The sequence below is a fragment of the Strigops habroptila genome, chromosome 16 (assembly GCF_004027225.2).
Source record: "Strigops habroptila isolate Jane chromosome 16, bStrHab1.2.pri, whole genome shotgun sequence".
Classification (NCBI taxonomy): Eukaryota; Metazoa; Chordata; class Aves; order Psittaciformes; family Psittacidae; genus Strigops; species Strigops habroptila.
Genome location: NC_044292.2, coordinates 7,821,551 through 7,844,802, shown reverse-complemented (window position 1 = coordinate 7,844,802; position 23,252 = coordinate 7,821,551). Strand labels below are relative to the sequence as shown.

Sequence of the window (23,252 nt, the reverse complement as noted above, 5' to 3'; positions counted from 1 at the left end):
GGACTTCTGGTTTCCCACAGAAACATAACTTAAAATAATTATTTCTCCCTATTTAAAGAGGTTGGCATTCCAACATTTCAAGCTTCCTCTTAGTATCTCATTTAATCCCACGCCCCTTACAACTGACACTTTGATACCTTTGTTTTTGTGAGCAGTGCTCCAAGACCCCAGAAGGTTCCACCTCCAATTGAGCTCCCTCCGATCCATTCAAATTTGTCTTCTGTTTCTACCTGTTAATAAAACAAGGCAGATTTGTCTAGAAAGTCTAACTATAAACACAGTTAGATATGAGAACACGTGGGTTTTTTTGAACAGTGGAATTCATGTAGGTGGAACTCTTTAACTGTGTAACTATCAGGTGAGAAGTGCATGTTTCTCATACCCCAAGCAGTTTCTGAAATCTCTGTATCTAATTCTTGGCCAATAATCCTAAATACAGGAAAGAAACTTGATCCTCTCCATAGTGTACCAAACCAAACAAATATTAAACCCACTTTGATCTGACAGCCTTTGTCCTCATCAGTTAATGTAACAACTTCTTTAAACACCAAATTACATGTGATTAAAAAGAAACTATGGGAGTGAGTGAAAAAGCATTCATAAATCTGTAAGAAAGGGAAATTGGGAAATTTTCTTTCTAAACTTTGTTAGAAACAACTACTGCTCTAAAAAAGTGAGATGTTTCAGATCACGTTTATCAAATTCTACAATAAAACATTTTAGCAACCACTCACCTTCACTATAGAAACCCCAGAGCCAATATTCACCAGTAAATAAGGGAAAATGTTTGGGTCATTCGTCTGAAATCGGAATTCTGTATCTGAATCTTTCTGGTATGCAAACACTTCGTGGGGTATGTTCCTTAGCACGAAGTTGCATCCTTTAATTAGGCAGGTCATTACATCTTCTTTATCTACTCTGAGGGGAAAGGGGAGAAAAAAACCCTTACATACATGTCACAGTCCTGTTGATAAGGAAGTCTGCTTTTAGAACAGCAGTTTTTAAAGGCTTTACAAAGAGGAGATAGTAACCCACACTGCATGGCAAAAGTCCAGCTCTCTTAAAACATGAAACGCACTTCTGCATACATTCTGATGTTCATCCTCCATGCCAGAACACACAGGCCAAAGTTAGACTGTAGTTACACAGTAACTGCAATCTTACATTAATCATGCTGTCATTAAAAATAATCCTGCTCCCCTGTTTGCTTGTTTACACCGCCTCCTTAGTGCCCTGGTGCTAGCACAAGCATATTTGCACCCCTGCAATAAAGTAGGTCAGGAGACTTATCTGGAAATTAGCCTAACAAAACGATTTCCTAACACAGAATAATTTTCTATCACTCTTCCTCCGCCTTCTCAATAGAGGAAAAAACATTTCAGCACTTGTCTGTGACAGATTGAAGTGACTGTGAGGGGCCTACTATTGGGACTGCTGAACACAGGAAAAAAGGACTTCTCTCAAGAATAATAGGATACACAACAGTATATATCCTGCATATGGAGCCTGGGAACATGATACATAATTTAGGTAAGATGAATGATGTAGTTAAGTCAGCTAACACTTACTGACTTCAGTAAAGTTCTATATCTTATGTATTGTTACTGATTTATGGTAAATTTCTTACATGAAATTGGCTAAATTTCTTACGTGAAATATCATAAGACTTGTTGAAAACACAAACCAAGCACAGGTATACACCTCAACTAATACAGAATGTTTGTCAGAATGGAGAAGATACTGCTTTTTGTGTCTGTGGAGCAATTAAGTATGCCATAATCAAACAAAAACCAAAGAAACAAAGACCAGGTGCAAGACATGAGAAGTGGGAACTGCCTCCTTGTCTTGATTAGCTGATACTTAGCACCAGCCAGTAAGGTACTGATGTAGGCTGGTTTGAGAAAGAGTTAACAGAATCCTGCCTATCAGAAGAAAGTGATTTGGGAAAGTAGTATAAAAGAAGATGACCATAGTACCTCAAAGACTTGCAGCAGGAGAGGGGCCTTGGAGATCTCTCTAGTACCATCAGGTAATGTTTTATATTGGCACAAATTAATGACATTTTTATCTGTACCCACAGTACCTTTTTAGCATGTGGTGTTTGATAAAGTTGTGTGAACAGTAAATTTATGAGGTTGTAGATTCATGAGACTGCCCTTTAGTCTCCTGCAAGCCTATGCTTCTGCAAGAAGTTTATCTTAGGAGCTATGTAGTAAGTTGCTATATCTATTAATTACTTCTGAGCATGCACAGAAAAGTGTTAGAAGCTTTTGGAACTCTTAACCTGAGATCTTAGGCAACTACAGAGATTAGGTATATGAGGGGAAAAAAGAAGTGTTTGCTAGTAATATTTTGGCTTGTGGTAATAGCTATCAAGTGGATTTCATCCTTAAAATTTAAGTAGAAGGGCTGACACACTTAAACTTCAGTAACGGATCAGGGATTCCCAGTGAAAATTCTTGTTACTAGTAAGTTTACTAACTACTTGATTTCCAGTATTACTCCGGTTTGTATACCATTGTGAGCTTTGTGTATTTGGACCTCTACTCCATTAGAGTCTAACAGCATGTCCAAAGCATACACCTGATAGTCAGGATACTATCAATGAAATGCTACTAAAGTTAAGAGGTGACAACTAAAAACTGTTATCAGAATAGACTAACTTAAAAATGGATTCTTTATAGAAAAAAAGCTATGATAAGAACCTGCTTTCCTGTTTTTACTTTTTCCTGAACCCTGTGCTCCTGCCTGTTGGCTCTCTGCCTGCACCTCTGCTGTGTCAGCTCGTGATAGAGTTATCTTGTGGCGCGGGTGGCTTCTGAGGGTGGATGGGAAAGTGGCAAGTTAGCCTTCTAAAAACTCAAAGAAATCATACACTCCTATAACTAAGTTTAGATAGTTCCACTTACTTCAACCCCAATTTCTTCTCAATAAGATCTTTGAATTTATAGGCACCACCACCTGTAGCTTTGATGACTTTTGTCTCTGTATTGACAAGATGGTCTTTGATGAAATCTAGGCAGGTTTCAATATAAGTGTTTTCAAATTTAATGAAGTGAAGTCGAGCTGTAATTTCCTCCTGAACAGTTATTTCATACAAAGGTTCATTTTCTATGTCCTTTAAGAGAGAAAAAAGTTTATTATAGACCATTCAGAAGCTTTCCTTGAGAAACAAGGTTATATGATAAACTACTGAACATCAATTCCTGTACTTCCTTTGTCTTGAAACTGCTAATGCTATTAAAACCATAACATCCCAAGCTGTTTCAACAGAGATTAATTCTCCTTAAGCTAAATAACAAACATTATGAAAGACCATACTTAAACCATAAGAAAGTTCTAGATAAAGCTTCATACAGAGCAAGTTACAGGATGAGTTTCAGACGAAACTTGTATTCTACTGTGAGAAGCCAGTCCAGTACTTCACTCGCATGATCCAACCCCATGCAACTGATGAATGATACAGTTCTCACCTTTCCAGAATGATCAAAGGATCTCACTCTTGCCACTTTGTGCTGCACTGTTGAATAATAAGCCAATTTGGTTAATGAGCCACCTGTCAATAAGAAGATGACAAGTTATGATTAATGCCTCACCTCAGAGCAAACAATATAATTTATGTTTGTTTGCCTTACCTAAGGGTTCTTGGTTCTAAAAATCTCATCAGCTAAAGCCAGATATAATTAAGCTAAATGCATAATGCAGTGAGCCAAAGAACCCCGGTCTAGAAATTGATTTGGCATGGTTAACTCTGAATGCACTTCCTATGGGAAAAGCTCTGCTTTTTCCTCTGTTGGAGAAAAGCCCTTAATTTTAACTCTGCATAAAAAATACCCCAGGCTGCTAGACCATAACCACCCTTATCTGTACAGAAAGTCAGTTCTAACTTGGCATCTCTGCTCTTGGAACAGGAGCACAAGGCAGTCAGGCAGTCCATATCTCTTGGTGTTACAGGCCTAACTTGTAGTTGCATTTAAGTCTGTGTGCATTACTTGTCTCTTGCCAAGTCTTTGGCATGTTACCCCTCCTGGCAAGTTTGCCATGCATCTTGTAGAACATGCTTTGTACAAGACACGAAGTAATTATGACCAATCACTGGGTTAAAATTGAAGTCCCAACAGTAAATAACATCATAATATGATGAGTAAATTCAGTGGCCCAACACTGCCTTGTAGACAAGTGCCATCAAGAAATGCAGCATGGGCATGTTGACAATCAGATAGTGCTTATAGCTTTGCCCTTAACAGTACTCTCAGCTCTTACATAGCGCTCAAATAAACACAAATTTCTGCATTCTGTAGGAGAAAAGCAGGTGGCTTTCTCCAGCAAAATTTAAGTGAGGTCAACTTAAGAGTGATTACTGACAGACACTGATAGCATGAAAAGCAGTAAAGCTTTCCTGATCTCAGATCTTACATCAGCGTACTAGCCAATGCTTTAAAGACTGTGGTTAACAAAATCCAAACTCTGTTCTAGGTCATTGCTTGAGGGTGAGGGTTTTCTTAGCTTGTTTTTTAAGAAAACTAAATAGCTCTGTGATATGAGAAAAAACTTCCTTCCAAACCTCTAACTATAGGAATTGTGAAGCTTGTGCTGGAATGTCTCACTGTACAACACTGATAATGATGCAGGTGCATCAGTATTTATTTATTACCAGGTAAATGCTATGTAAAGCACAGCTTTACACATCCTCCCCTTCCTCTTGCAGTTTTTGAACATTTAAATCCCTTCCCAACACCAGCTGAGAGATGTGACTAGGCTTTATAACTAATCCCACAACTCTAATTCCACTCTGACCCACAGAAAGGACCAATTCCAGCTGTTATTTTATTCAGGCATGAAACAAGTAGCTTTTGAAGGAGCTGGTAGACTTGTGATATAAGATAGTATATTATGTTGAATATATTCTTCCCACTATACAGTAAGTCTACACCACCCAGAGCAATGTTAATTGGAGGACTAATGGAGGCTCACAGCAGTACCACAGTGTACTGCGGCTGAAAAGCACTTTTCTGGCTTTCCTAGTAAATAGCTCCACAAACCGAGTAAGTGTAAAACAGAAGCAAAAAAACTGAACCTGGCTTTGCAGCTCTCCACAGAACGAATGCTAATCCCTACACAGGTGAAATTTCTTAAGAGGCTTAGCTCAGGGTGGCCAGGCCAGCCCCCACCCCAGCACAGCTCCCTGCTGCGGTGCTGGGGTGTCGCTCGGATGTGCATTTCTCCAGCTGTCCCTTGGTGCAGGTTGTTGTACACCAGGAGCACTGTGCTCTTCGGTTATGCACAGGACATGGGGTGCTTCAGGGGGTGACTGAAGGACCAAGTGCAGACAGCTCCTGTCACAGCCCCCAACCCGCTCCGCAGCCGCCCGGCTTTGCCAGCTCCTTCTTCAAGGTGTGTTTCGGGAGCACGGAGGAACGTGTGACGGGCCCTGCTCGCCGCGGCCAGCAGCGAGGTCCACAGGCGGTCCGCACCAGGGCCGCCAGCTCGGGGCCCCGTTGCCCTTCTGACAGGACAGCGCATCGCTCCTTCAGGGCGGCCGCCCCGGCCCGCCGGCGTTGCCTCTCCCGGGGCCGCCAAGGACAGCCCCGGCTGCCCCTGCCCCGCCGCCGGCCGGCATGCTGGGCCTTGTAGTGCCGCTCCGCGCCTCCGCCGTGCCGCCGCCGCCCGCCGGGACTCCCGGTCCCGTCGTGCCCCGCGCCGCCCGCTCGCCGCGCTGCCCGCCGGTAGCTGTAGTTCGGCCGCCGCGACCCGCACCGACCCGTCCGCCTCAGGGGACTCCATCTCCCAGCGTGCCCCGCGCCCGCCGGCAGCCCGGCCCGCGAGTCCCCTCAGCAGGCGAGAGCCGCCGCCCGTTCCTCGACCATCGCCCCCCACCCGCCGTTCCCCGCCGTCTCCCGGCCGGTTACCGATGTCTATGGCGAAGCGCTTGGCGTTCTCCAGGTTGCGGAAGATTTCGTCTGGCGGGAGGGTGATGCTCTTGTCCAAACTGCCGTGACCGCCGCTACCTCGCCCGCCCCGCTCCGCCATTTTGAACGCGACCCACTCCTCGCCCGGCCTCATCGGTATGCAAACGTATGCGCATAAATTTGCATGATAACGAGGCCGCCGCATAGATTATGCGGATGAGGAGCGAGCCGGCAGGCGCCTGCGGGGGCCTCGCCCCACCCCACCCCCCCGCCTTGCGCGCGCGGGCCCCGCCCACCGGCGCGAGGCGTTACCACAGCGATGGGCGGTGAGAGGCGGTGGCGCGCAGGGAGCGGGGCCGGGGTGTGCCCGAGGGAAGAGCGGATCCAGAGCGGCGGCAGGAGGGTACCGGCGCGGCCCGTGGGCACCCACCGTCCGGGGCTTGGACAGTATCGCGCCCCACCGGGCAGCTCAGGGCCTGCCACACCCGCTGGGGCTGCCTCATACCCCCGCACCCGCCGCTGTGACATGCGCTGCGCTGGCTCCCGCCTCACGCACCCCTGCAGCAGAGCCCTCGAACGTGTGTCCCCGCGGGGCAAACCCGTAGAGCTGGGTTCCCCGGCGTTTCACGGGGTTTAGAAACTTGATGCACGCCACAGGAACACGAAATGTAACATGAACACGACACAAGAGGGACGTGGAGCCGCTGGAGCAAGTGCAGAGGAGGTCACGGAGCTGCTGCGAGGGCTGGAGCAGCTCTGCTCTGGAGCCAGGCTGAGAGAGCTGGGCTGGGGCAGCCTGGAGAAGAGACGACTTAGACCTTAGAGCAGCTCCAGTGCCTAAAGGGGCTACAGGAAACCTGGAGAGGTACTTTTTATAAGACCATCTAGGGTCAGGCCAAGGGGAATGGCTTTAACCTGCCAGAGGGGAGACTGAGATGAGCTCTGAGGCAGAAGCTCTTCCCTGTGAGGGTGCTGAGGCGCTGGCACAGGGTGCCCAGAGAAGCTGTGGCTGCCCCATCCCTGGCAGTGTTCAAGGCCAGGTTGGACACAGGGGCTTGGAGCAACCTGCTCTGGTGGAAGGTGTCCCTGCGCGTGGCAGGGGGTTGGAACTGAATGAGCTTTAAGGCCTTTCCAACCCAAACCAGTCTGGGATTCCATGATTCTAAGGGCCTTGGCAAACTTCATTAATCAAAACTACTTCCTATATTTGGGAGTCAGCATCAATTCAGAGTTCACCCTCATGGTGACCTCTGCTGCCAAGTCTCTTGGCTCTAAATTTCCAAATAACTTGTGGCTAAGGCACACCTCTGGCTTTGTCTCACATGGGGACAGTGAAGGTTTGGTATTGCTGTGAAAAGCAGCATTGCAGGGGTTCCAAGTGGACGCGAAACTGGCGAGGCAATGAAATACCAACTTGGAATATCCTTGCTATTACTGAAGTCTTTGTCTCGTGCCCTTTAACCCAGGGACCCCAGGGAAATCAGCTATGTGAACTACTCAAGAAATAATAACTTGCTGTATTTGTTAACTAGATTTTTATTTATTTTTGTACTGGTAAAAGTTTCTGCAGTTTCTGAAATCCAAGGTAGTTCCTGGCACAGGTTATATACACTTGGTGCAGCTCACACATAACATGTCACAGCATCCTCCAAGGACAGTAATGATTCATATTCTCCCCTGGGGGTAGGGTACCACAGAGTAAATACAATTTGTACACCTGCCTTTAATGAAAGACTTTGATAAACATATCTTGTAAAATCGACAACACAGCCATAACTTTCTTTCCTACAAGGATATAAATGAGCTTTTGCCTTTATAAAAGGCGCACATATCCTGCATCTCACAAGCAGTACTCTGACTCTGTGAGCAAGACATCCTGAGGAATTTCCTCTACATAGTTTGAGTTATGGTTTAACCCTTTCCAGAGCATGCTCAGTACAGTCTACAAATATTGTAGAGCCCATTATGGCCCCCGTAGGGAAGCTAGGTTTTCAAAGGTGTCCAGTTAGACCTGCTGCTCTGCTTGAGCCACCTTGGGTCCCCACAACCAGGCGGCGCAGTAGCCTGGGATATGGGAGTCTCAAGTGGAGCAGGTCAGAGGAATAGGCTCCTCCTGAATGGACACTTTTGAAAAAGCTAGCCTGAACATCTTAGAAGTTACTGCTTTCTCAACAGATCTACACGTACAACCTCACTAAGGTTAAGAACAGTCGGTGTTCCTCTCTGAACAACTCCTCAGCCATCCTCGCAGGAGGATTACAGCTCACATTCTTTTAGAATAACTTTCTCTCCACATGGTGGGATCATTTCAGTCCTTCTGGAAGAAGGGAAGCAGACATCCGAGCATAGTAACGCTCTGCTAAAGGAAAACATTCTTCCTACTCATGAGAGGAGTGGGGGGACTTGTACAGCAAGTCACGATCTCCTCTGGAATACGAGCAAATGTCCAGGAAGCACATACAGGTACTCTTGGTCTACCAAGGCCTCCCGAGGCTGCAGGAGGGTTTCGGTGCTGCTGGAAGCAGGTGCAGAAGAAGCACCAGAGTCCTTAGGCACCACTTGTGACCTCTGGAAACAGCAGATCAGCTTCAGCCGGGTTTCAATGTTTGCTGCGTGGAGATTCAGGAATTGCAGAGCTCCTTCTCAGGCAACAGGCATCCCCTTCACAAATATCCTGCTGTAGGCTTTTGGCAGATGCTGCAAAAGCTGAAAGGGCAGAGAAGGAGAGAAGTGTTACACAGGGAGACTCGGGCTGAGGGTTTGTCTAAAAGTAAGGGCAGCAAGTGTGATGTACTCACCTCGGCTATATTTCGGTAGCTGACATCTCCAGGTTGTTGACTCCTCCAGCTTGGAGTTGGGCTGGTGTCTCTGAAACTCCTTCCCCAGGAGCAGTTTCAGCTACTCAATGCTGCGGTTATTCCGATCATGACAGTTTCTCTGCAATGGGTTTCCTGAGCTGTAACATAAAATGGGAAGAGGACGGTTAGCAGTGAGGCTTTCCTTCCCCATCTCTATATAACTGCTGCTACAGGAGTTCAGCCCTTCTCAGCTCTTTGCCCTTGTGGTCACAGACAGCAGATACTTACTCTATTCTTCTCTTTGAGTGTTGGGATTTCCAGGCACTGGGTGCCATTAACCCAAGTGCTGGTTTCAGCTCGGCACTTGCTGGTTAGCGAGTGGAGAAGGGAGCAGGAGTCGCTGTATTTATACACAGTGGCTGCATACAAATGTATGGGTCCTAAGCGACTCTGAGTTTCCCACAGTCGGTAGCCAATCCATGTGTGCCCCGGGACAATAGGGAAAGCATCTATTACAGCATGGCAAATTGACTGTGAATTGCCTGGGGATAATACCCTGCTCCCAAAGGAGCAGGTGGACTGGGGAGTGTGTGACACAATGGGGCTCGGCATTGCGGCGCTGGGGTAGGGACGTGGGAAAGCGTTCGCCCACATTATAATCAAACTTCTGCCTGATGTTGGGAATGTCAACACCTCAATGTGCTGCCTTTTCCCAGGCTGTGGGGAAATTAAGCATAGGAGACTGATCCCAGGAAAAGATAATGCTCTGTGCCCATGACCGAAAGAGAGCTTGAAAAGGAAAAAATGCAGAATTAGAGGGACTAAACCCTTTCAATGACATTAAACCATGCTTAGATGAATACAGTACCAGATAATTTTTGGGCAGCTAGAGGCTAAAATCGAGGGGAAAAACCCTTAAAACAATTTGTGCTAAACAGTTAGCTTGAGATGTTTCCCTCTCCGTTGTTTAAATACTTAAAGTCCCTCTATAAGTTATATTCAGAGCTCTTCCTTACTTTTGTTTGGGTAATCTATGCTTTCCTGTGGCAGCCCGTGGCATGTAACGATTATGATGCCTTTCTCAAACACGTCCTATCTAATTTGATGCCACTGTGTAAATGCCTCGCTGTTCCCTTGGTCCTGAGTCTCCATGTAAAGCACCTAAATGTATTTTCCCTTTACAGACAACTGAGATGCAGGGGAAAGTCAATTCTTGCCTATTACTTTTTATTATCCACTTGCAGAATGTAAATACAGGTCCTACGATATCCTGTGACTGTTCAGTCTCAGGTTTTCTCAGTATATGTGCCATGAACACAGGTAATGAAGTGGAAAGGACCAGATAGGGTCCAAGATTAAAGCCACCTTCCTGAGATATCCCAAGCACAATCCAATCCAAAGCTAGTCACATTTAAGATCTGTCAGTCAGGCACGTGAGGCCTTGTATTGACAGATTCCCAGCTGCGCTATATGGTGCATCTTCTTCAGCCCTAGGTGGAGCTTCACAGGTTTAAGGGGAATCATGCATGGGCATAATTTTATTTTTCTGCAAATCTGTGTCTCTGAGTACACAGACAGCAACATGTTCCAGCACACGTAGGGCTATTGCATAAAAGGATATGATCCTGCAAAGGATGATCCTGTAACTAGTTAACCTGAAGCTTACAAAGCCCCTTTTAACTTCCTTTTAATAGGCTTCTCATGGTGGTGCTCCTCATAGGTCAGCCATTCTCCCTTCCCAGCCCAAGGATGTTTTACATTTAGATGAAGCACTTAGGGATCCATCTAGACAATTTTAATTGTAGCAATTTTAATTGTTAAGGGTTGTCAAAAATCTGTAGTTGAACAGGGAGTAAGAGTCCTGCTCAGAATCAGTTCCCTGAGTTACTTTGTCAGCTCGTTACCAGCAGTGTTACTTGCTGCATGTACTTGTGCTGCTATTGGAGCTTGAGGCCAAGCACAGGGCTTTGTGGATCTCCCTCCGGGATCTCTCCCTGGGGTCACGTGGGATGGAACGGACAGCAGGTCCTGCCACGCACCGTATGGGAAGGAGTATGTTAGCGGCAGCAGTGGGCACAGGGAGATGGGAGGGAAGCTTTGACCCAATTTTCAGCCCTGGAAATATGAAATGAGTGGTTTTAAATAATGCCATCCTATCCCGGCACAATGGCCCTGGACTCCAAAGAGCTAAACCAACTCCCACTGATTAAAGCATTATCCCTTCCTTTAAGTGCTGGGCAGATGGTGCAGCAGGCGCCAGCTTTCTTCGCAGGACCCACAGAGGCACACTTCTTTTGTTGGCAGTTTAACACTGTGAATGGGGCAATGTGGGAAATCCTCGGAACTACAGCCTCGCACCATCTGATGTGAATGGTGAACCAGGCAGCCAGCACAAATCCCACAGCCCTCTGTGCTCACCAACTCCCAGCTTCTCTCCCCCTCTCTGTTAGTTAGCAAATCCTCAGGTCCCCCTGTGCCTGCTTCACCTCCCCTCTGTAGAATGTTGATGGATAAAAGAGAAAGACATTTTGATTATTAACGCCTGAAAACTTAACGGCAATGATATTTCCCAATTGCTTCAGGATAATAAATTGCCTAGGTTTAGGCAGTCCGTGGTGTATATTCCTTATGGAACTGGGCACAGTGTGCACTTTCTGCAAGGATTTCAGTAAGGAAAAAAATCCTGTGTGGTAAGCAGTCCAGTTGCTCTTTGTTAAAAGTCTGTAACTAGTTTGCTCAATTTGGGCTTTTTTAGGAATTCAGCTGGTAGCACAATCATCTGTCCCACTGAGACACATTTGTGATCCAAATCCTTGTCACTGTGCATCATCTCCACGGGAGGAGTTTGTGCCTCTCTGGCTGTCACTGCAGAGCCGGAATGAAGGGAAAGATTGATTGTCTAGGCTCAGAAGCAAGGATTTCCCTGGTTAAAAGAAACAAACTCCCAAAATTGCCAAACATGTGGTGTTGACTATATGATGGGACACAATAATTCCCTTCTTTGGAGGATGGTGAGAAATCTGGCCCTGCTCCTGAGAGATGACAGCTCTGCTGTGGACAGAGGCTTGCTTTCTCAGTGGCCTTGTTTCTCTGTAGATCACATCACCCATGAGCTGCCTTGTGAAGATGCAGCCTTCAAAATCATGCATGAAAACAAGGATATGTCTCCACTCTCACTTGCTGTGGATATTGAAGAGTGTAAGGGGAAACAGAAATCTGCAAACAATTGTCAGTGGCTGTACTTGCAGACTTGCTGTCAGGCAGGAGTCCTGGCTTTTCCTGAGGATTAATTGTCTCCAACTGCAGATGCTCACCATTTGACCCCGTGCTATGGTGTGCAAGCTGTGCACCATAGCTTGCTTTGAGTTGAGAGACAACCACAAAGGATCCGGGAAAGGTAGCAAACCAACCAACCCACACCAAGGCTATCATCACTAGGCTTGTGTTCATTACAGTCCATAAATCAGCTGGAGGACTGCTAGCATAGGGAATGGGTACTGGGCCATGGAGCTTTCTGCTGCTGGTTTGTAGGTGGTGATCTCAGCCCAAGGGCAAGCTTACTACACACTGTTTCCACAAAAGATGCTACTACTTGTAATACCAATTGACAGCTTCCTTAACCCATCTGATACTTAGCTTTCCATCAAGGGGAACCCAGCATATTGCAGTGTAGCAACAGGCCTGGCGGAAGGTGGGCTGACAGAAGAGAGTACAGAAATCCAGAATTTCATTGTCTATGTTATGCAGATTTAAAAAGCAGTGCTCCTGTATGTCTATGGCTGTACTTAAAGCACACAACATGATGGCTTAAAGCATTTTGTATCACTTTCAGAGCATTTTTATTTGAGACCAATTCCTACATTCACGTCAGCTTCTCTCACAAATGCTATTGATGGTGTTTTTAAAGAAGTAATTATGATTTTTATTTTTTCTGTGTGCCTTCCTTAAATGGTTTAAAATCTTTCTGACAACGCTTCTCGAGACACCTATTTAGTGTCAAAGAGCATAACGTTCCCAAGTTTTAAAAGGACTCTGGCATAATACTGATCGATCAATGCACTCCTTGGGAAAATAGCTCTCCAGATGGTCTATCGGGACAGGAATTGCTGGTCATCACAATGCAGAGCCAAAGAGCGTCACTAATGTGGGCTGTTGTGAGGCACGCTTCCTTTGTGGTCCCTTTGAATGTCATAAATAGGGAAGAAAGTGTGGGAAACTCTGAGAAACTCAGGCCCACACTCTGAGGTTAATAGGGGCTTTGTCAGGAGAGTATTCCTGGGCTGTGGGATCAGCATAATAAACAACATCTTCCCTAAGGGTGGGAATGTGTTGGAGCAGGGGAGAGTCACCCCAGGGGACACAGGAGCAATAAGAAGCTTTGCGTTCAATTATTATAAGTGATAATAATTAATAAATTGTAAACATAACCTTTGCTGTGCTGGGACTGAGGAAACCAGAGGTCTGGCTTTTAGCATTCAGGTAATCGCTACACTAAAGCCCAGAGGCCAAGACTTTGGCTGGCAAAAACCAGAAGCAGTGCAATTGCATCAGCCACGCATCCCTGGAGCAAGGGGAGGCGTTCTGGTGGGGTTTGGTTTCTTCCCCCTGCCCAGAAAGGAGGTGCTTACTCTTTCTCTCCTTTACACCACTCTGCAAACGGTAGGTCTGATTCTCAGGTACACTGACAGCTACACACGATCAACCCCCTCCCCTGCTGCAGCCAGAGCAATATAATATCGCCTCAGTGTAAATGAGAATCAGAGCTTGTGGTTCGAATGACAGGAGCCATGTCTCCAGATTTATGCCAACATGGGTGGTAGGAGTTTTGGGCTTGGAAGTCTGGCTGTAATCTCACATGAGTTTTGCACAGTTATCATTTCTACAGTGTGTTCCTGTGTTAGGCTAGAACTAGAGGGGCTGGGTTCAACTCCAGCAGTCATCTCCAGTTTGTGCAGCTCTTCTCTGGTTTCTTTTTCTCTTTTCCATTGATGCTGTCAGTTTTAAACAAACTGCAGGGATGCTGCCAACTGTGACACTCACAATGGGGTTTACTTGGGTGGTAAAATGTTAGCTGCAGAGGATGCCCATCCACACTTCTCCACGCCATGTGTGACTCCATTCCCATTCCCTGTGGTGCACGGTCAGGTTGGGGCACGTTGGGGCACGTTGCATTTTGACTGAGTCTGAGCTCCCCCCAAACCAAACTTCCTATCTGCAACTGCCTTGATTAGGCTTGATTGAACAATGCACAGCTTGCATTCTGCTGGGATTCAGAAGCTTGTACTAACTGATGCAGACAAGTTGAGCACAGCAAGGTGAAGTGACTTTTGCAAGATCACTAAGCAACCACAAAACCTAAAAATATCTTCTCTGAATTATTTAGTGGTTCATTAGGAGGAACAACTTCATCTGCAGCATTGGTATCAGCTCCTGATGAATTGCAGAACTGTACCAAAACCCCACCTTGTATTGCACTGGCAGATAGATGAAGAGCACTCCATCAGCTTGTGCATTCAGGGTAAAATAATAAGCAAAATGATCCATGCAACTGTGACGAGGTAGAGGAATATGTTCTTGACCCAGGTAGATGGCTTTTTGGTTGTTTCCATATGTGTAGCAGAGGGTTTAGTCACAAATCAAGCGAGGACTGGCCAGGTACCACTGGCAGTGCCTGAATGACATTTGATCTTGCCAGTTTAGCAGATCTGGGTTTGCTTAGTGCTTAAATAGGCAGCCATTTGACAAGATCAGATATTCCAGGGTTCCTTTTGTTTAAGGAAGAAAAGCATAAGGTAGAAACAAAGCTTTTCCAGGGCGTCTCTCCCAGGATATCTGAGGAGAGTTGGAACTGTTGACCAGTGGTGTTTCACACTGTTACTGTATCTCTGGAAGAATGAGAGGTTATGCATATATCCAAATCAGTGTGTTACTGTGATTAGATAATACTTTTGTGAACTGATTATTTGTGCAGACTTATTTTACTTTGAAGAGAAGGGAAAATAAAAAGTGAATAGTCCCTGCTTAGCAAGGAATGAGAATTCTTCTAAGGAAAAGTGAGTGAATGTTATTGGGGAAAGTGCTGCCTTTTGAGAGACTTGGTATTTAAGGTGGCTTTAAGATCCCCTTCTCACACTTCTCTTCCTCAGCTGGTGCAGGCCAGGTAGGCTGCTGTAAATCCCCACATAAGAGGATTGCTAGATCTGTTTTCTGAGTTGAGGTGGGGTGAAAAAATCAAGGGAGGATCATTTAAAAGATGCTTGGCAGAGAGACCGTCTCTGCAACAACCTTCAAAGTCTGGTGGAGTGTGGTGGCTTGTCAACTCTGAGGCACAGGTCCTATTCAGGGCACGTTTTGGACCCTTAGGTGGATGTCAGAGAAAAAGAATAAAATGTTTGACAAAAAAAAGGGAAATAATTTAGGAGAGAAAATGCTTTTTCAATCTGTTTACTATCAAATTATGTAGACTTTTAGCCATATACAGGCATATTTCACGTCAGTAAAGAAATTCTGTTCCTGCCTAACAGAATTCACGTTTCAGTAACAGAAGGTGCTAAATTAAAAGACAACAAAAACTAGTTCACAAAAACTAGTTTCACAGAAGAGGGTGAGATTCCCCAAGCAGAGTCAGGTGCCAAACTCTTTGGAAGTTATTAGGAGTTCTGCATGTTGCTGCCCCCTAAATTGTCAGAAAGCATACGGCTGACCTCAGGCTGGCGGGCAAATGAATGGGGAGTGGGGTGAAATAAACTCGCTGTGAAATCAGTGATTTGTTGAGGTCTGAATAGGTTGCTATGAAGTATCTGGGCCTACACCTCTCAGCATCTCACTTTAGTTTCACCTCCATTTTAATTGTTGATAACTTTTCCAGAGGTTGCTTCTTGGCAGGATCTGAAATCCCGTTCTGCCAAATAAATTTCACAAATATCAGCTATGTAGTGGAATGAAGGGCTCAAAAATATGACATGACCTGAAGCTCCCCCACTGCAGAAGGAGTCTACATGCAACACTCAGTCCAGCCAGTTTAATCATTTCAAACCAAAGGATTAATGACTAAAACCATTTTATTGTGTAGTAAAGATGCCAGAGTTGAACATCACACAGGATGAATACAACACAACTTTATAAAAGCTTTTTAAGCTCTTTAGCATGTTCAGTGAATGATTATAAAGCACTTATTGCCTCCCTTCCTCCCCTTCTTCCTTAAGGTATATCACAGGTATTTCCTTTACAAAAGGCATCAATTATCCCTCAGCTGAGAGCAGCACATGCTGACATGAAGAGAATTTTCCCTAGAGCTCTCTGTTGTCATCATAACTCTGAAAGAAGATAGACTAACAATAGCGTAGGAACCGCAGAAGAATCAGCATTTCTTAATAACAGCTTTAATGCAAAAGATAAAGGCTCAATACTCTCTTTATGATACAAAATACATTCTTCAAAGTGCTCCTTCTTCAGGAAGGTCAGTACATCGTCAGGAGACAATGGAGCACTTGCACCAGTGACCCAGGGAATTAGTAGAAAGATTTGCACTGACAGGCTTGCCAAGCAAAAGTGTGATGGAAACTGAAGGGCCTTTGGCTCTCTAAATCACCTCAGAACTTGGTCCTCTCTTTGGCTAAGAGCCACCAATAAAAGCAGCAAATTTGCTGCAAGTTACACACACGGTCCTTCACTATGAAGGGAAACTACTCAGCAACCCTCATTTCTTGTGACAGAAAAACAATAACCGCCCCCTCCCACCTTTGGAAAGCAATGTTTCCTACTTTAAAGAGGAACTATTCAAGCACAGGTCCCTCTAGTTTTTGTAGCAAAACAGAGGAATAAACCAAAGTTCAGCAGGTCTACCAGGGTCTCCAGATGGTAGGAGCAGCAGCCACAGTCTTCTGGGCAGGCTGCTTTCTAGCAAACAGACATGGTGATAGAGGCGAACTGCGCGGGGCAGGAGAGTACACGACATCTGCACCCATCTGAGCTTTGCAGAAGTGCTTGATCAGCTGCACCTGAGTTTCCTTCTTGGGTTCATAATAGGACAGAAAATGCATAGCTTCCTTGAGGCACCGCAGGTATCCACTATTGAAGTCCTGCTCTAGGTTCTTGTGCATGAATGCTAGAAAAGAAAGAAAGAAGCAAATGCAAAGGGTTAAGATCATGACCAAAACATGGGACAGTGGTGACTTTTTTGCTACAGCCCCTGCTTGCTTCAGGACCAGGGCTATACAGGAGGGCAAAGGCCTGCAGGAGTGGACTTTAGGGGTGTGCAAGACATGCTCTGCACTCACCATGGTCTTGCAGCTGGTTCTGCTGCTTCAGGTAGCTGACAGCCACTTCCAGGATGTCGGCTTTCTCCAGCTTGGAGTTGGGCTGGTGTCTCTGGAACTCCTTCTCCAGGAGCAGTTTCAGCTGCTCGATGCTGCTGTTAATCCGGTCACGACGCATTTTCTCCACCACCGGCTTCCTCAGCTGTGACAGAGATGGAGCAGAGAGTTAGGGATTTTCTGAGACCTGACCTAATCTCCCCTCGCACATGTTCAAAGACACTTTCTTTTGGTAGGAGAGCTTTGTGATGCTGCCTGCCTATTCCCTACTCAGTTTCATTTAACAAAAACCTATGTAGTCTCCTCTGTCTCTCTTTAACCTATTTGCCTCGCCCCAGACCACTTTCTCCTTCTTTATCTCACATTTTCCCATGTAGTATTTACTTGATAGAGGCAGCTCATTGCACAGAGCACAGGGCAGCCTTTCCAATCCTGTCAAGGGCCTTACTTACTTTATTCTTTTCTTTTGGCAGCAGCTTCTCCTCCATGTGCATCATGAGAGTGTTACTGGGAGCCATTCTTAGCGCTCTGAGTCCTGGGCACAGACCCCCAGGCTGGGCTGCTGTGCTGAGTATTCAGGCTATGCTTTGGCAGCTATCAGCTGCCTCTATTTATACATCAGGGAGCTTCAGCAGATACGTGAGTCTCGGGATCACTGGTGTTTCCCACAGCCATGCAGCCAATCCAGGCGCACAGCCGAACAATAGAGGAAGCATCTATTAGTGCATGGTACATTGATTGCAAATGCCCTGCAGAGAATAACCTTCTGCCCACGCTGACTGGTGGAGTGTGCAGCGTGGCTCTTCAGGGCTGCCCAGGGATCTGGGAAAACACTGACCCTCCAGCTGGTTGTCTGGGATCAATGGCATTCCTGAGTCCCTGCATGTGCCAGTCACATTTGCAGCGTGGAGGAGGCACGCTTTTGGGGGAAGGCGGGAAAAGAAGAAGGGAGCACTGTTAGGGTTAAAATCAACAGCACCAAGGACATCTCTGCTCTTGCTGGAGAGGGCACTTCACAGCCAGCATCCTGGGTGCCCTTTGCCAGAGTGTGGGTGTATTTGTGTTGGTCCATGCAGTTATTACACTTCTAATAGGTGAGGCAAAGTGTTATCAGTGTGAAAGGACAGGCTTGTTTCATGACACTTCTGAATGCTGTGGAGAACTGACAGTCAGGATGGCGGGATATTGGATAGACAGGGTGAATAAATAGGGAATACGAAGCAAATGAAAATGATAACCTCTGTTTCTCTCTTCCCCTTAACACAGTGGGGTCTGTGAGGCCGTTGCACCAGTATTCCCATTGCCTTCATTAAGGACAGCACACACCTCCTAGCAGAACTGGGCCCATGCCTCGTGACCCCTGTAGCTCTTTCTTTTCCCTTTTCTACTCTCTTTCATACAGACATTTATGAGAATGATGGTTAAGATGAGCTAAAGAATAGCATCAGATTCAACCCAGAAGCCTTAGGCCTTGGGAAGTCAGAGGTGGGTCGTGAACGGGATTTAGTGCCTGAGATTTCTGGTGTGCTCTGTTCCCATCTGACCAAGGAGCAGCACACTGCAGACACTGTCCCACTGCAGACAGGACCTGCCACAGTTTGGGATCTCAGAGAGCAAACATGAGATCTCAGAGACCATAACTGCGTCCCTGTGTACACTGTTCTTATCCAGAACATGGGGATAGTGCTGCTTGCTTGCATTTACAGTAAAATTTCAATAAAAATTAAGCAAACATTATTTCTTTTGTGGTAAAGGCAAGAAAAAGCATGACATTTTAGGTGGACATTTTAGGTCAGTTGTCATTTTGTCTTATGAGACAAATCTCTGCCTGGATACAGCCCTTGAGGCAGCACCAAAAGTAGCCAGAACCTACCTGAGAAGAGCTGTGCTGCATCCTGCCATCCAAGGGTCTAGCCTGTTGTGCCCAAGGCAGACGTGTGCTCGTCTTTTCCCGCTGCACTGCTTGTGCACGGGAGTGTGGCTGGGAATCTTGGAATGGAAATGGCGGAGGGAAGTGTGCAGTGAGGTAAGAAAGCCAAAGACAATTTCTTACTTGGAAATCCTGAAGTGAAGCCTGAGTTTAATGGGCAGTTGACAGGAAGGAGGGAGGTGTCGCTGAACCAGCCAGCATCGTGGTTTTCATTGTATGGGCCTGAATGGGCTTAACTCTTTGTGAAGGGCAGATGTTGTCCTTGGAGCCCTTTTATTCCCTGCGTTGTGGGAAAGCCAGGAGACAAGACATCTCATGAACACTTTGAAGCAGTCAAAAGATTATGATACAAAATAAGATACAGCTCAGACACCATGCCCTAGCTTTTTCCAGCTATAATAAGGTGTTGCCCTTTCTCCTCTGTTCTTTGGCTGGCCTTCCTTCCAGAAGTTGGTATCCTGCATTATCCCTTTTCTAGCAAGGGAGCAATGGTGGCAGAAGCTAGGAGCTGACAGGTAGGCATGTACCAAGCTGGTTGAAGAGGCTCTTCAGTGTCAAAAACCATCTTTTTCCCAACTCCAGAGAAGCAGCCCTGACCTTTATTGCTGTATTATAACTGATAGCCAGATGGTCTTTTGGGAGTTGGATTCTTTCCCTTTAAATTATTCAGGCTCAAGCACCGTCACTAATGTTGTGAGTAGTTGCAAGGCACACTTCTATTGTCCCAACAAGAAATGTTATCAATAGGGGAAAAGTATGGGAAAGGCAGGGAAATTCAAACCCACAGAGCCTGGTGCTAATAACCCCTTTGTGGAGCCTGCGCTTCTGTCAAGGCACGATGAACTCACATGGCTCTTGCAGAAAGCGAGGCTGAAAAGCACGTGTTTCGCTGTGCGGGAGGCTTCTCAGAGGTGTGTGTTTATAGGAGGAAGGGGCAACAAGGGGGTGCCTGGCAGGAATACCCAGCTCAGCAGTAGCACCGGCTGGCCTGGGGGCTGCTGTTTGCTTCACCTTGCCTCAGTTTGCTCTGCTGGGAAATGGGAGCGGTGTTGCTAAACTCTTTTGGAGACCTTTTAGAATCAGGAGCTGAGCCTGTGTCTGTGGTGGCAGTAGGGACAGGGCTGAAGTGGTCCTCATGCCTTTCTGGCAGCACATGGGGGTACTGCTCAGCGTCCATGACAACAAATTGAAGAGCTGGGCTCCCTTGTAAACTCAGAGGGTGGCCTCCTCTTGCTGTCCTGCAGAGGAGTTTCTTTTCCCTCCATTTGTTGGGAGCCTGGCAGTGACGCTTCTTCCCTTGGACACCCCTTGTCATCACAGCTGCCTGGAGAGCAGGACCAGCAGGTCTGTCCTGCGTGCAGTCTGATCTCCTGTTGGCTTTTGTCTCTTCCTCAGGCCAGCCCATGGATTCCCAGCTCTAGCATTGCTAAAGGCTTACTTACACAGATAAAATAGAAGGCTTTTTAGGACCAAGCTAGCTCTGGTCTCACTTTCGTGGGTAATGGGCTAGTGGCAGCATCCCTGAGGAAGACAGTAGCAATGAGAACACCCATCTGGTCCCAAGTGCTGACACATCTGCATGGGAATAGCTATCTTCGAATGCTTGGTGAAGCTATTGGCTCTGCATCCTGTGCCACACACCATACTGCTGCTGGGGGGACATGTCCTAGTGTTTCAGATTCCTGAAATATAGCACCACAAATCCTGGCAGTATTACCACATCCCTTCATCATCCTCATGCTCTTATGACTTGCTCTGTGGAGGTTTCTGGGTAAGGTTTCAAAAGGCAGAGTGCTGCCTGAGGTGAACCCCAATGAGCCTCTGGTGGTTGTAATTTACAAGCAACTGCTTCCTTTGGTGTCCCAGATGACAATCCCTTCTCCCAGCCCACACGTGCACCCTGTTCTGCTCAGGTGTTTCAGTGCTATTGCATTCTACACAGTACATACTTTAAAAAATTGCTTGGCATGGGAGGAAATCTATAAAGAAATTATCCTGCAAAACTTGCTATTCGGGATTAGCCTCTCCCGCTCGCACAAGCCAAGTGAACCGATGGAGGGGAAGTGTAGTGCAATCTGCCTCTCTCAGGGGAAAGGGTTGTGTTGTTAGGCTTTTGTATAAAATATTCCATTAAATGTCATTAGCGTGGCATTATCTTGCGTCCTTTGGACACTAGCACCCTGGCAGAAAGGGCTCTTTTATTATTGTAAAATACATTCTTCACAGGTTGAACCTTTTTTAATTAGTTTTCTTTAGATCCAGAATGCTCCATGTACTGCCATTCCCAGGTGCCCAACTGCAGGCAAGTGGACTTTGATCATTAAGAAACATATGAGACAATTTGATCTGCATTTGTTAGAGGCCAAAGCAATTTCTATAGCTGCTTGTGTGGGTGACCCAGAAATAGTCATGCACCACTGACACAGCCTTCCTACAGTGAGTATTACAAATAATTAAAAATTAAGGAGAATTTATTATTTTTCTGCCCAGCTGAAATTCCCACAAGTCACCTCTCAGCATATTCAGGAGTGCACAAGAGGGATTTATTATTTCCTGGTATATTGACTCTGAAAGGTCTGGGGATTACAGCTGCTTTGCACATGAATAGCTGGAGTGTGTTGTACAAAAGGCATGGTCTGTGGGATAATGGGGTTGGATGTGGGAAAGCGCTGACCCTGGGGGAGAGCAGGCTGGTGCCTGATGGCAGGAATCAATTATGTCTCAAAGGAACACATTGCCCTGGGAGCAGGCTTTGCAGGAACCACCATGTTATGTGTTTACCACCCTCCTCCTTCAAAAACCTGTATAAACCAACCACAGAATATATCCTCTCCTGCTTTTGCTAGGGGACTTGGCTACACCATGCTCTATAGTGATGCCTTTTTTCCTTACTTTTTGATTATTGAGCATTTGGACTTTGTTCAGGTTGATACTTTTCATTTTCTCTATAGAACCATGAGGCTTGGACATGAAGTCTTAATGAAGGCCATAAGTACTGTGTGTCTCATGATAAAAATCACAAGACTTACCAACTAGTGCTGCCAAGCATTTTGGCCAAGGGGAAGGTGTCCTGCGGAGAGAATAGCAGGTTGAGTTGGGAGTGTGGTTCCCGAGGTCTGGCCCCAACAGCCACTTGCTATCATTGACAGGATGGGAATGGAGTGTTCGTGCCAGATAGGAGCGAAGTCACCTCTTCCCTTACAGGAGCAGCAATTGATCTTATCTGCAGGTATCAGATATTGAATCTCTCAGCTCTAACGAGGGCAGCGGTGGAGAGGGGAGGTAATAGTGACAGACTTGCCTGGCATCCCCTGAGCCTCATCTGATTGTTCCCTACCTTGGACCAGTATGGCTCCTTCCTCATTTCTGAGTCACTGGTTTTATCCAAGCCAAGAGTCTAGGGCCTGAAATTCCCTTAGAAACTCAGAGTTCACGTAATTCAGGGCACACTGCATCCTCCCCTCCTAAGAGCTCCAATCCCAGAATAACCATAACCACTGGGAGGCAGCTGACACGAATTCGATGGTGCTGACAGACAGATGTGCACAAGGAGTAATGACAGCTGCTAAGCCTGAGGTTTGGGTAGTAACATGAATAAACAAGTTAAAATTTGGTTTACTTTCTGGAAAGATCAAGTTATTTTCTGTTGAGTAGATCACTGTGTATTTCCTGACCAAGGATTTGAGTGCATCTTCCTTTGTAGCCATTTCATGGGCTTAAAATTGTACTAAATAGCATTTTCAAAACCCACTGCTGAACTTATGTACAAAGGAGAACTTTGGCATCTGCTTATCTGGGTGGTGCCTGGCTGCGAGTGTGGTCCAGGCTGGTAATCCACATTCTCCCACAAGCTGGGGAGGTGGCTCCTTTCACAGATGCCAAAGCTGATTAAAAGAAAAGTGGGTGCTGAGCATCATTGTAAACCAGATGTCTCAAACAGGCACTTGCAATAGGAGCACTGTACCCAGTAGGCTATTGGAAATACTGAAATTTGGGGTTTCCCCTGTCTGCCTCGTTTTTCTTCCTTTGTAAAACATTGCTAATAATACGTCCTTATCTCAGAGAGGAGGTTGCTGAGAATTCATTAGCTGTATTTGTAAAGCACTTTGAAAATGCAAAGCCAGTGCATTATTCCTAGTCTTCTGGATGCTTTCCACGTTATTAAAATCAGGATTTCAGAAAGGCTTATCGGGGATCAAAACAGCATCCCAAACTTGAAAGGAAGCAAGACTGTTAAACCATCAACTGTCGCCTCCCCCTCCAGCCAGATGTTAAGCCCTAAAGAACTGAAGTGGCACAA

The 23,252-nt window shown here is 46.1% G+C and overlaps 2 protein-coding genes and 2 long non-coding RNA genes across 8 annotated transcripts in view; 1 reads left to right on the top strand and 3 right to left on the bottom strand.

Annotated features, from left to right (window-relative positions):
• Window positions 1-6,142, bottom strand: part of PANK4 (pantothenate kinase 4 (inactive)) — a 28,438-nt gene extending 22,296 nt beyond the window's left edge. For 3 of the 5 annotated variants that reach the window (XR_003994627.1, XR_003994628.1, XM_030508186.1), the window contains exons 1-5: window positions 5,910-6,142; window positions 3,474-3,556; window positions 2,910-3,118; window positions 735-918; window positions 138-230 (exon numbers count right to left, since the gene is read on the bottom strand). Coding sequence is in view for 3 of the 5 variants with exons in the window: in XM_030508186.1 (XP_030364046.1) it covers window positions 138-230; window positions 735-918; window positions 2,910-3,118; window positions 3,474-3,556; window positions 5,910-6,114 (774 nt within the window). In the remaining 2 variants the exon portion in view is untranslated. The remainder of the gene's footprint in view (window positions 1-137; window positions 231-734; window positions 919-2,909; window positions 3,119-3,473; window positions 3,557-5,909) is intronic. The other 2 variants (XM_030508183.1, XM_030508185.1) reach the window with 1 other exon arrangement.
• A 1,283-nt stretch (window positions 6,143-7,425) lies between these two features.
• LOC115617538 lies at window positions 7,426-9,126 on the bottom strand. The gene is made up of 3 exons (XR_003994625.2): window positions 8,996-9,126; window positions 8,708-8,865; window positions 7,426-8,615 (listed from the first exon to the last, which is right to left on the bottom strand). It is a non-coding gene; the product is annotated as an uncharacterized LOC115617538 (long non-coding RNA).
• Window positions 9,127-15,750: 6,624 nt separating this feature from the next.
• Window positions 15,751-17,614, bottom strand: LOC115617537 (transcription factor HES-5-like). Its single transcript, XM_030508177.1, has 3 exons — window positions 17,475-17,614; window positions 16,987-17,167; window positions 15,751-16,814 (listed from the first exon to the last, which is right to left on the bottom strand). The coding sequence occupies exons 1-3, from the start codon at window positions 17,538-17,540 to the stop codon at window positions 16,549-16,551; spliced, it is 513 nt and encodes a 170-aa protein (XP_030364037.1). The 5' UTR covers window positions 17,541-17,614; the 3' UTR covers window positions 15,751-16,548.
• A 3,598-nt stretch (window positions 17,615-21,212) lies between these two features.
• On the top strand, window positions 21,213-23,252 carry LOC115617539. The gene is made up of 2 exons (XR_003994626.1): window positions 21,213-22,040; window positions 22,157-23,252. It is a non-coding gene; the product is annotated as an uncharacterized LOC115617539 (long non-coding RNA).